The sequence below is a fragment of the Pimephales promelas genome, chromosome 19 (genome assembly GCF_988280905.1).
Source record: "Pimephales promelas chromosome 19, fPimPro1.hap1.1, whole genome shotgun sequence".
NCBI classification, from domain to species: Eukaryota; Metazoa; Chordata; class Actinopteri; order Cypriniformes; family Leuciscidae; genus Pimephales; species Pimephales promelas.
Genome location: NC_142787.1, coordinates 10671850 through 10685216, shown reverse-complemented (window position 1 = coordinate 10685216; position 13367 = coordinate 10671850). Strand labels below are relative to the sequence as shown.

At 34.9% G+C, this 13367-nt stretch overlaps 1 protein-coding gene across 1 annotated transcript; it reads right to left on the bottom strand.

Moving 5' to 3' along the window:
- Positions 1-234: 234 nt before the first annotated feature.
- txnl1 (thioredoxin-like 1) lies at positions 235-13300 on the bottom strand. The gene is made up of 8 exons (XM_039653901.2): positions 13058-13300; positions 11872-11968; positions 10054-10227; positions 9849-9971; positions 3668-3737; positions 2900-3072; positions 696-800; positions 235-525 (listed from the first exon to the last, which is right to left on the bottom strand). Exons 1-8 carry the CDS (start codon positions 13153-13155, stop codon positions 496-498), a joined length of 870 nt encoding a protein of 289 aa, XP_039509835.2. The 5' UTR covers positions 13156-13300; the 3' UTR covers positions 235-495.
- Positions 13301-13367: the final 67 nt, after the last annotated feature.

Here is a 13367-nt window from a genome sequence, read left to right as displayed (position 1 = left end):
ATTTTTCGTTTCATTTTTAGACAGCGAAGCTCCTCTCACAGGAACGCGCTCCAGACGCGCGGCCACGGACACGCGCTGATTACATGGCGTCTGCTGCCACCCAGCGGCCAGAACAAGAACAAGAGCACATTACTTTCAAGAAAGATGGCACAAAAATGCATTTAGAGTCATGTAAAATTAAGTTAAGGCAAGAGTTTCAGCTCTGAATGTTAGGACAGATAGACAGTAGCCACATGCCTTTGAAAAAGGTTCGACTTTATTTACAGGAACATTTTCAGGAGGTTTTCAGATAAAAATTATTGGTGATACACGGCCTCATTGAGACAAAGCTGTATCTTCTCTCGCTCCCTCTCCCTCTGATGGCAAACTGAGGGACGTATCCGGCTCTCAGCTCCGTGTGTGTGTGTGTGTGTGTGTTGATTTTGCCCAGTCATGTTGGCGGAGAGAGACGCCCGTGGAGAGATTGCAGCAATATGTCGTGTCGTCTTTTCCTCTTCAGTGACTTTCTCCCTTCTTACCCACAACCTGCATTTGACGCACAAAAAAAAATCAAATGCAGCACATTTAAATTCCGCTTTGCTAAGCAATACATTTCTAACCTGACAGTGATTTCAGACAGACTGGATTCATCAGGATTTGATTGAATGTTGTAAAGTGGGTTATGATATTATTGTTGATTAACAATATTCACTCACCCGTTTGAAGTCGTTCATGTTTGTTGCCTGGACAGGAGTGCCGATAAATGTCAAATAGTTCACTTTTGTCGTCTCCTCGTCTCCTTGGTTTGACTTGATAAATAACTGAAAATAAAAACAGGTGAAAAATGAGAAACTCAAAGAGCTCAAAATACAATCATATTAAATATTGTAGATTACAATTATTATAGTTCACCCCAATAAATAAAATGTTATTTATTCTCCCTCATGTTGTTCTAAACCTATACAAGTTTTTTCTTCTGTTGAACACAAAAGAATATATTTAAAATGTTGGTAACCAAAGAGTTGTTGGTTCCCATTGACTTCCATTGTATCCTTTTTTTTAATACTATGGAAGTCAAAGGGGAACCAGCAACTATTTTTTTTAATAGTATGGAAGTCAATGTGAACCAGCAACTATTTTTTTTTCATACTATGGAAGTTAATGGGAACCAGCAACTTTTTTAAATACTATGGAAGTCAATTGGAATTTCTTTCATACTACGGAAGTCAATGGGATCCAGCAACTATTTTTTTAATACTATGGAAGTCAATGGGAATTTCAATCATACTATGGAAGTCAATGGGATCCAGCAACTATTTTATTTCATACTATGGAAGTCAATAGGAACCAGCAACTATTTTATTTCATACTATGGAAGTCAATGGGAACCAGCAACTTTTTTTTAATACTATGGAAGTCAATGGGAATTTCTTTCATATTATGAAAGTTAAAGGGAACCATCAACTATTTTTTTTCATACTATGGAAGTTAATGGGAACCAGCAACATTTTTTTTAATACTATAGAAGTCAATGGGAACCAGCAACTATTTTTTTTCATACTATGGAAGTTAATGGGAACCAGCAACATTTTTTAATACTATAGAAGTCAATGGGAACCAGCAACATTTTTTTCAATACTATGGAAGTCAATGGGAACCAGCAACTATTTTTTTTTCATACTATGGAAGTTAATGGGAACCAGCAACAATTTTTTTAATACTATTGATGTCAATAGGAACCAGCAAATTTTTTAATACTATGGAAGTCAACTGGAATTTCTTTCATACTATGGAAGTTAATGGAAACCAGCAACTATTCTTTTCATACTATGGAGGTTAATGGGAACAAGCAACAATTTTTTAATACTATGGAAGTCAATGGGAACCAGCAACTATTTTTTTAATACTATGGAAGTCAATGTGAACCAGCAACTATTTTTTTCATACTATGGAATTTAATGGGAACCAGCAACATTTTTTTTAATACTATAGAAGTCAATGGGAACCAGCAACTATTTGTTTTTAATACTATGGAAGTCAATGTGAACCAGCAACTATTTTTTTTTTTCATACTATGGAAGTCAATGGGAACCAGCAACTATTTTTTTTCACACTATTGAAGTTAATGGGAACCAGCAACAATTGTTTTAATACTATAGAAGTCAATGGGAACCAGCAACTATTTGTTTTTAATACTATGGAAGTCAATGGGAACCAGCAACTATTTTTTAATACTATTGAAGTCAATGGGAACCAGCAACTTTTTTTTAATACTATGGAAGTCAATGGGAACCAGCAACTATTTTTTAATACTATTGAAGTCAATGGTAACCAGCAACTTTTTTTAATACTATGAAAGTCAATTGGAACCAGCAACTATTTGTTTTTAATACTATGGAAGTCAATGGGAACCAGCAACTATTTTTTTAATACTATTGAAGTCAATGGGAACCAGCAACTTTTTTTTAATACTATTGAAGTCAATGGAAACCAGCAACTTTTTTTTAATACTATGGAAGTCAATGGCAATTTCTTTCATACTATGGAAGTCAGTGGGAACCAGCAACTCTTTGGTTATTGACATTCTTGATAATATCTTTTGTATTCAACAAAAGAAAGAAACACATACAGGTTTAGATCAATGTAAATGTTAGTTTAGATGAACAGATGACTATTTTTTTAAAAAGTGGCAAAAATAATGTTTGGATTTTATGGATGGGGAATTTATGCACTGAGGAATCAATGCTAAAAGTATTTTAATATGCTGAACTGAAATATTGTAGTTATTTATTTTTTATTTGATAATCTTATTATTTGTATACATTTCTATTTATTTGATGTACTTTTTTTATATCCAATTTGTATTTTAAGAAAAATCTGCAATATGGTTTGAATCAGCTGTGTGTGTACTTGCACATACAGTCACACTGTTGACGTTCTGAAACTTGACGTATCGAAGCGGGATGAGTCCGTCATCTTTGTAGTCTTCCTCGGACAGATCCAGCACCTGCGTGGCTTCACTTCTCTCCGCGTCATCGAAACCCATGGAACGAGGAAGATTAATGAAGATCTTCACACTCTTCGGGGCTTGAGCTGAAAACACACGAAGAGACAATACAGCGGTACATAAACTTATGTCATAAACATAAAGTCGCTTGATAAACATATGATTAAGTCACTCAGATTTAAACAATGTCTTTACTGACTTTACTGGACTGGCAAGTTTCAATCCCTTAGAAGCCTATGGAGGAGTGAGACAGCTCTCAGATTTAATCAAAAATATCTTCATTTGTGTCTCGAAGATGAACGAAAGTCTTAAGAGGAACATGAGGGAGAGTAATTACAGACAGAATTATCATTTTTGGGTACCGTCCCTTTAACGTAATGCATAAATGCACATAAATAATGTAAATCAAGCAAGCTAGTGTGCATAGGCCACGAAGTGTTAAATAACACATTAGTGGACCGGAGGTAAAAAATACGGAGTTGTTTTCAGAAAACTTTTTTCAGAAAACACTTTCAAGGACTTGTATCCATCCATGTTTATTTACAAAAAATGTCCAGGGCCTTGAATTTTTTTTTTTTTCAGATAAACAAATTATCAAGGGTTTGGAGGACCTGTGGGAACCCTGTGTTTGAATTGAGATCGCAATCTTTTAATGTCAAGCAACGAGAGCTGGTGTCTTACCGAGTTCAGCAGACAGCAGTTTCAGGGAGAAGAGTTTGACGGGTTGATTGAAGGAGATTGTGATGAGAAGCTGCAAACACACACAGAAGGGTCAACAGTCATAAGATCAACATTTTACATCATATTTGCACACTCGAGAACTCGAGTCACTGAGATCTGATAACAGATCAACACTATATATCATATTTACACACTCGATAACTCTAAATGACAGTCACTGAGATCTGATAAAACAGATCAACACTATATATCATATTTACACACTCGATAACTCTAAATGACAGTCACTGAGATCTGATAACAGATCAACACTATATATCATATTTACACACTCGATAACTCTAAATGACAGTCACTGAGATCTGATAACAGATCAACACTATATATCATATTTACACACTCGATAACTCTAAATGACAGTCACTGAGATCTGATAACAGATCAACACTATATATCATATTTACACACTCGATAACTCTAAATGACAGTCACTGAGATCTGATAACAGATCAACACTATATATCATATTTACACACTCGATAACTCTAAATGACAGTCACTAAGATCTGATAACACAGATCAACACTATATATCATATTTACACACTCGATAACTCTAAATGACAGTCACTAAGATCTGATAACAGATTAACACAATAGATCATATTTACACACTCGATAACTCTAAATGACAGTCACTGAGATCTGATAACAGATCAACACTATATATCATATTTCACACTCGATAACTCTAAATGACAGTCACTGAGATCTGATAACAGATCAACACTATATATCATATTTCACACTTGATAACTCTAAATGACAGTCACTGAGATCTGATAACAGATCAACACTATATATCATATTTCACACTCGATAACTCTAAATGACAGTCACTGAGATCTGATAACAGATCAACACTATATATCATATTTCACACTTGATAACTCTAAATGACAGTCACTGAGATCTGATAACAGATCAACACTATATATCATATTTACACACTCGATAACTCTAAATGACAGTCACTGAGATCTGATAACAGATCAACACTATATATCATATTTCACACTCGATAACTCTAAATGACAGTCACTGAGATCTGATAACAGATCAACACTATATATCATATTTCACACTTGATAACTCTAAATGACAGTCACTGAGATCTGATAACAGATCAACACTATATATCATATTTACACACTCGATAACTCTAAATGACAGTCACTGAGATCTGATAACACAGATTAACACTATATATCATATTTACACACTCGATAACTCTAAATGACAGTCACTGAGATCCGATAACAGATCAACACTATATATCATATTTCACACTTGATAACTCTAAATGACAGTCACTGAGATCTGATAACACAGATTAACACTATATATCATATTTACACACTCGATAACTCTAAATGACAGTCACTGAGATCTGATAACAGATCAACACTATATATCATATTTACACACTCGATAACTCTCAATGACAGTCACTGAGATCTGATAACAGATCAACACTATATATCATATTTCACACTTGATAACTCTGAATGACAGTTACTGAGATCTGATAACAGATCAACACTATATATCATATTTCACACTCGATAACTCTAAATGACAGTCACTGAGATCTGATAACAGATCAACACTATATATCATATTTCACACTCGATAACTCTAAATGACAGTCACTGAGATCTGATAACAGATCAACACTATATATCATATTTACACACTCGATAACTCTAAATGACAGTCACTGAGATCTGATAACAGATCAACACTATATATCATATTTCACACTTGATAACTCTAAATGACAGTCACTGAGATCTGATAACAGATCAACACTATATATCATATTTACACACTCGATAACTCTAAATGACAGTCACTGAGATCTGATAACAGATCAACACTATATATCATATTTCACACTTGATAACTCTAAATGACAGTCACTGAGATCTGATAACAGATCAACACTATATATCATATTTCACACTTGATAACTCTAAATGACAATCACTGAGATCTGATAACAGATCAACACTATATATCATATTTCACACTTGATAACTCTAAATGACAGTCACTGAGATCTGATAACAGATCAACACTATATATCATATTTCACACTTGATAACTCTAAATGACAGTCACTGAGATCTGATAACAGATCAACACTATATATCATATTTCACACTTGATAACTCTAAATGACAGTCACTGAGATCTGATAACACAGATTAACACTATATATCATATTTACACACTCGATAACTCTAAATGACAGTCACTGAGATCTGATAACAGATCAACACTATATATCATATAATATGATATATAGTGTTGATCTGTTATCAGATCTCAGTGACTGTCATTTAGAGTTATCGAGTGTGTAAATATGATTCATATTTACACACTCGATAACTCTAAATGACAGTCACTGAGATCTGATAACAGATTAACACTATTTATCATATTTACACACTCGATAACTCTAAATGACAGTCACTGAGATCTGATAACAGATCAACCCTATATATCATATTTACACACTCGATAACTCTAAATGACAGTCACTGAGATCTGATAACACAGATTAACACTATATATCATATTTACACACTCGATAACTCTAAATGACAGTCACTGAGATCTGATAACAGATCAACACTATATATCATATTTACACACTCGATAACTCTAAATGACAGTCACTGAGATCTGATAACAGATCAACACTATATATCATATTTACACACTCGATAACTCTAAATGACAGTCACTGAGATCTGATAACAGATCAACACTATATATCATATTTACACACTCGATAACTCTAAATGACAGTCACTGAGATCCAATAACAGATCAACACTATATATCATATTTCACACTTGATAACTCTAAATGACAGTCACTGAGATCTGATAACACAGATTAACACTATATATCATATTTACACACTCGATAACTCTAAATGACAGTCACTGAGATCTGATAACAGATCAACACTATATATCATATTTACACACTCGATAACTCTAAATGACAGTCACTGAGATCTGATAACAGATCAACACTATATATCATATTTCACACTTGATAACTCTAAATGACAGTCACTGAGATCTGATAACAGATCAACACTATATATCATATTTCACACTCGATAACTCTAAATGACAGTCACTGAGATCTGATAACAGATCAACACTATATATCATATTTCACACTCGATAACTCTAAATGACAGTCACTGAGATCTGATAACAGATCAACACTATATATCATATTTACACACTCGATAACTCTAAATGACAGTCACTGAGATCTGATAACAGATCAACACTATATATCATATTTCACACTTGATAACTCTAAATGACAGTCACTGAGATCTGATAACAGATCAACACTATATATCATATTTACACACTCGATAACTCTAAATGACAGTCACTGAGATCTGATAACAGATCAACACTATATATCATATTTCACACTTGATAACTCTAAATGACAGTCACTGAGATCTGATAACACAGATTAACACTATATATCATATTTACACACTCGATAACTCTAAATGACAGTCACTGAGATCTGATAACAGATCAACACTATATATCATATTTCACACTTGATAAGTCTAAATGACAGTCACTGAGATCTGATAACACAGATTAACACTATATATCATATTTACACACTCGATAACTCTAAATGACAGTCACTGAGATCTGATAACAGATCAACACTATATATCATATTTCACACTTGATAACTCTAAATGACAGTCACTGAGATCTGATAACAGATCAACACTATATATCATATTTCACACTTGATAACTCTAAATGACAGTCACTGAGATCTGATAACAGATCAACACTATATATCATATTTCACACTTGATAACTCTAAATGACAGTCACTGAGATCTGATAACACAGATTAACACTATATATCATATTTACACACTCGATAACTCTAAATGACAGTCACTGAGATCTGATAACAGATCAACACTATATATCATATTTACACACTCGATAACTCTAAATGACAGTCACTGAGATCTGATAACAGATCAACACTATATATCATATTTACACACTCGATAACTCTAAATGACAGTCACTGAGATCTGATAACAGATCAACACTATATATCATATTTACACACTCGATAACTCTAAATGACAGTCACTGAGATCTGATAACAGATTAACACTATATATCATATTTACACACTCGATAACTCTAAATGACAGTCACTGAGATCTGATAACAGATTAACACTATATATCATATTTACACACTCGATAACTCTAAATGACAGTCACTGAGATCTGATAACACAGATTAACACTATATATCATATTTACACACTCGATAACTCTAAATGACAGTCACTGAGATCTGATAACAGATCAACACTATATATCATATTTACACACTCGATAACTCTAAATGACAGTCACTGAGATCTGATAACACAGATTAACACTATATATCATATTTACACACTCGATAACTCTAAATGACAGTCACTGAGATCTGATAACAGATCAACACTATATATCATATTTACACACTCGATAACTCTAAATGACAGTCACTGATATCTGATAACAGATCAACACTATATATCATATTTACACACTCGATAACTCTAAATGACAGTCACTGAGATCTGATAACAGATCAACACTATATATCATATTTCACACTTGATAACTCTAAATGACAGTCACTGAGATCTGATAACAGATCAACACTATATATCATATTTACACACTCGATAACTCTAAATGACAGTCACTGAGATCTGATAACAGATCAACACTATATATCATATTTACACACTCGATAACTCTAAATGACAGTCACTGAGATCTGATAACAGATCAACACTATATATCATATTTACACACTCGATAACTCTAAATGACAGTCACTGAGATCTGATAAAACAGATCAACACTATATATCATATTTACACACTCGATAACTCTAAATGACAGTCACTGAGATCTGATAACAGATCAACACTATATATCATATTTACACACTTGATAACTCTAAATGACAGTCACTGAGATCTGATAACAGATCAACACTATATATCATATTTCACACTTGATAACTCTAAATGACAGTCACTGAGATCTGATAACAGATCAACACTATATATCATATTTACACACTCGATAACTCTAAATGACAGTCACTGAGATCTGATAACAGATCAACACTATATATCATATTTACACACTCGATAACTCTAAATGACAGTCACTGAGATCCGATAACAGATCAACACAACAGTTTCACTTTCAGTTTTACAGCCTTTAGATACGGCAACAAAAGACTAGAAATAAATACAAGCTGAAGCACTAAAATTACTGGAAATAAACTAAACTTAAACTGAACAAAAGATAAATTAAACCTAAATAGTATTATTAAAGAAAGGATAAGACTTTACACTTAGTTTTCATTTGTTGACATTATCTAATTAGTTTACATAAACTAATAATGAACTGCAGTTTTATGCCATTTATTAATCTCTTTTACTGTTAATTTCAACATTTACTATTACATCATTAAAATCAAAAGTTGTATTAATTCATGCACTGTGAACTAACATGAACAACTTGAAGCATCGAAAATACATTTTGGTCCAAACATAACAAAAACTTTATAAGGATTTCCACACAGAGGATTTTTTTTTTACAATGCTGAATAAAGTCGTCGTTTTTGTTATTTTTGGACCAAAATGTATTTTCCATGCTTCAAAACATTCTAACTATAACCCACTGATGTCACATGGACTACTTTGATGATGTCTTTATTATCTTTCTGGACAAGGACAGTATACCATACATACACTTTCAATGGAGGGACAGAAAGCTCTTGGACTAAATCTAAAATATCTTAAACTGTGTTCCTAAGATGAATGGAGGTCTTACGGGCTTGGGATGACATGCGGGAGAGTCATTAATGACATAATATTCATTTTTGGGTGAACTAACCCTTTAAAAGCAATTTCTTGAAAAGCAAATATCTCCCTTTGCTTTGAACTTTGAGCTCCGTAACTTTGCATATGCAACATTACACACCAACCCCTTTAAAACCCGAGAGTGTGTTCACCTGTTCATCACAGTCGGACTCCAGGTAGGTCGAGTCCTTGATTAAGCAGTTGTCGAAGCCACAGTCGTCGCTCTCATTTAGACATTCACAGCCCGCTTTACTCACGAACGGCATCAGGTCCATCTGAACACAACAAACAACAGACATGACACTCTCAAAGTTTATCGTTCACAAACTCCTTCAGACCCATCCTGAGTGCACTCACGTAGCCTTTGGGAATATCCGAGTCTTCGTTGCTCCCGGGATCGTTCTCCACGTGCTGTTTGATTTTCTCCTCCAGGCCGGAAGCGTCTGCGCCCTGATACTGGTCCACGCGCACTTTGTTTCGGAAAAACTGGAACGTCGGCGTCGCTGAGATATTATTGGCTGCGGCTGTTGCCTAGGAGACGGGAAATAAAACCCTTGATTACGTGATTGGCAAGTCATGCCAACTTATATTTTTACACTAACTTTTATAAGTTATACGAGATTCAACTCGGATTTAAGTCAATTTAATATAAATTTAAGTTCAAATGACTTTACAGTCATTAAGATTATCCTTAAAGGGATACTTTAGGATTCAGCATTAAGCTTTGTATTTGTAGAAAACCTGTATTTTCGAATATTCATATCCCCCTGAGATGAGAGATTTATGTATTTTTTTGTCTGGAAAAAATCCTCAGATGACGCAAAATTCGTCAATCGGAAGATGTTTTGTCCAGAGGCTAAAGACTACGGTCAGTAGTAGGGTCTGTCCCGCATGTTCTCAACCCGCCCATAGAGGGTGTGATCTCACTCACAGAATGAATACATAATGTTAGACATCTTTTGAGTAGCCGAGTAGTAGGGGTTTCCATCCTATTTTTCCCGGACATGTCCGGCCGTCGATGTCTGGGATTCAGCTTTTGCTTTCTGCAATCGCCATTCATTGTTTACATGCACACCTTTTGTTTCAGACTAACTGAATTTATTCTGATTGGTGAATCTGAATGTAGTGCTTACATGAACGCTAAACAAGTGATCGGTTGATGTGTGTTTTAACATTGCTAAGAAAATTCCCGCTCTTCCGTGAGAGATACGAGACCGGTGTGTCTCACAGGTGTGGCTCATCGGTAATCACGCCTCCGGCCTTGTGTCGTTCTCCCACGGCCCTCACTCGTCCTGCTCGCCACAGTAAACATAACGAAAGGCGACTGTAGAACACAAAAGCCGAATCGTGGACATTTTGGGCGATCTCGAAACACAATTTGGGGCAGACTCCTTACGGAGACTCACAAGTAGCCTAGACTTGTTATTTAACTACTTTGCTCTGTTACTGGTGGGCATGGCCTCCAAGGGCAGCGAAGCAAGTGCATTCTGGGAAATGTGGTTTTTCATCCTGATAAGCCAAACATATCCTGCTTTTTCTGGCTTTTCTCAGTCTAGAAAGCTCCAAATTCAAAAACAATTATACATTTCTTCTACATAAATGACCCATTTGAAATACACATTCATCTTTCCAGAGGTAAGTATCCCTTTAATTAAATAACAACTTGTTGAAATACATATGTTTTTACAGTGGTGTTATTTTAGTATCATTTAGATACGATTATGGTTCTCAACATTTTAAGTTTTACATAACCCATTTTAATCAAGTTTTAGTCATTTTTATTAGTTTTTTTGGTAACACTTTACAAGGTTTCATTAGTTAACATTAGTTCTATTAGTTCAACAGTGTGTATTATTCCTCATTAATTTCAACATTTACTAATACATTATTAAAATCAAAAGTAGCATTTGTTAACATTAGTTAATGCACTGTTAACTAACATGAACCAACATTGATTAGCTGGATTTTTATTAAATAACTAACAAAGATTAATAAAAATGAATTAACAAATGTATTGCTCTTTATTAGTTCATGTTTGTTAATACAATACCTGATGTTAACAAACGAGGCTTTATTGTTAAGAGTTACTGTTTTTGTTTAATGTCTAGATTTTATACATTTTTGTTTTATTTATCTAATTATATCAAGTTAATCTGAAGGAAAATAATGTCTCACCTGACAGACGTGGACATCGACTTCTAGAAACACAACCTGAGGGTATTTGTTGCTCAACATGTTGAACGCTGGAGCTATTCTGACACAAGGACGACACCTGTACAAAGAGAAACCATCCTCAGTTAAACGTCATCATCTCAGACCAAGAATTAGGACACTTTTCCCTTAAAGTCGGCAATTCACATTAGTCTTGTATTCTCTATTGTGCCATATATCCGTAAGAAACACTTCTGGAACAAGAACAAATGTGGGCGGGGCTTGATTTGGATGCATGTGGTTTGCTATTGGCTGATTTCCTGGGATTGACAGGTTGCCCCGTCCTTGTCATCAGAGAAGAGATTCTGGAGGGGGAAGTTATTATGATTCAAGATTAACACCACAATAATGACTTGCATCCATGAATATTTTAGAATAAACACTGGAATATTAATGAAACTGAAAGTGACTTTAAATCTGTTTGTTTAAAAGCAACTAAATTCTGACAGCGAATCATCCGATAACACCTCCTGACATCAAATACATTTTAAAAAATGTGTTTACTGAGAAAATGTCCTCTTAAATATTAGATGGATAAGTTATAAACTACATATTCAACCTGACAATTCTTAATTAATTGATAATGTTAATATATTAATACAAATAAATAATAAAAATGCACAATTAAGATAGATTAAAACACAAATATTACTAATAATCAGTGTTTAGTACTAATTATTTAATAATTATATATTATTTAAACACTTACTAAAATTGTAAATATCTCGTTTGTTTACCTGCATGTCATGTGACCGTTAGCTAACATGTGCATGTGTTGTTAAATTATTGAAATATTAACTTAAAATCTCGGGACTTTAAGGAAATTTGTTGTGGTCAATGAAGTTCGGCTGACAACAGAGCAACAAAACAGTTAGATCTTCTTTTCAACACGTGTGTATGTGTGTGTGTGTGTGTGTGTGTGTGTACGTGTGTGTGCGTGTTTTGCCAAGTCATGCTGGTGTTGGTTCTTGTCCTTCGTTCAGTTTGTGTCTTTGAGTGGCGGGTCTGTCTGTGCTGTTCTGACCCGGCTCGAACTCTCGAACTCTCTCACTCTCTCTCCGTGTGTGTGTGTGTGTGTGTGTGTGTGTGTGTTCTTGGTTCTGTCAGGTTCGTCTGCAAGGGCCTCACACACACTCACTCACTGACTCACCCGCTCATGGTGAACTTCACCACGGCCAGCCTGGACCCTGCGCCGCTCAGCTCCGCCTGGAACTCCGAGTCATTCCCGATCACCTTCACCCCGACCATGACTCAAACAAACGGGGAACGTATCTCTAATTAGCGTTATTAATCACCTATAATCGGTCAGATTGATCAAAATCACTGAAACGCCCGGCGCGGCAAGACAATTGTCCCGGAACACACTTCCTGTGTAGTGATGACGAAGCCGGCGGGTTGACCAATCAGAGGTGGCGGTGCCCGGTGAGCGTCATCACTGAACTGAAACCGTTCATGGGGTG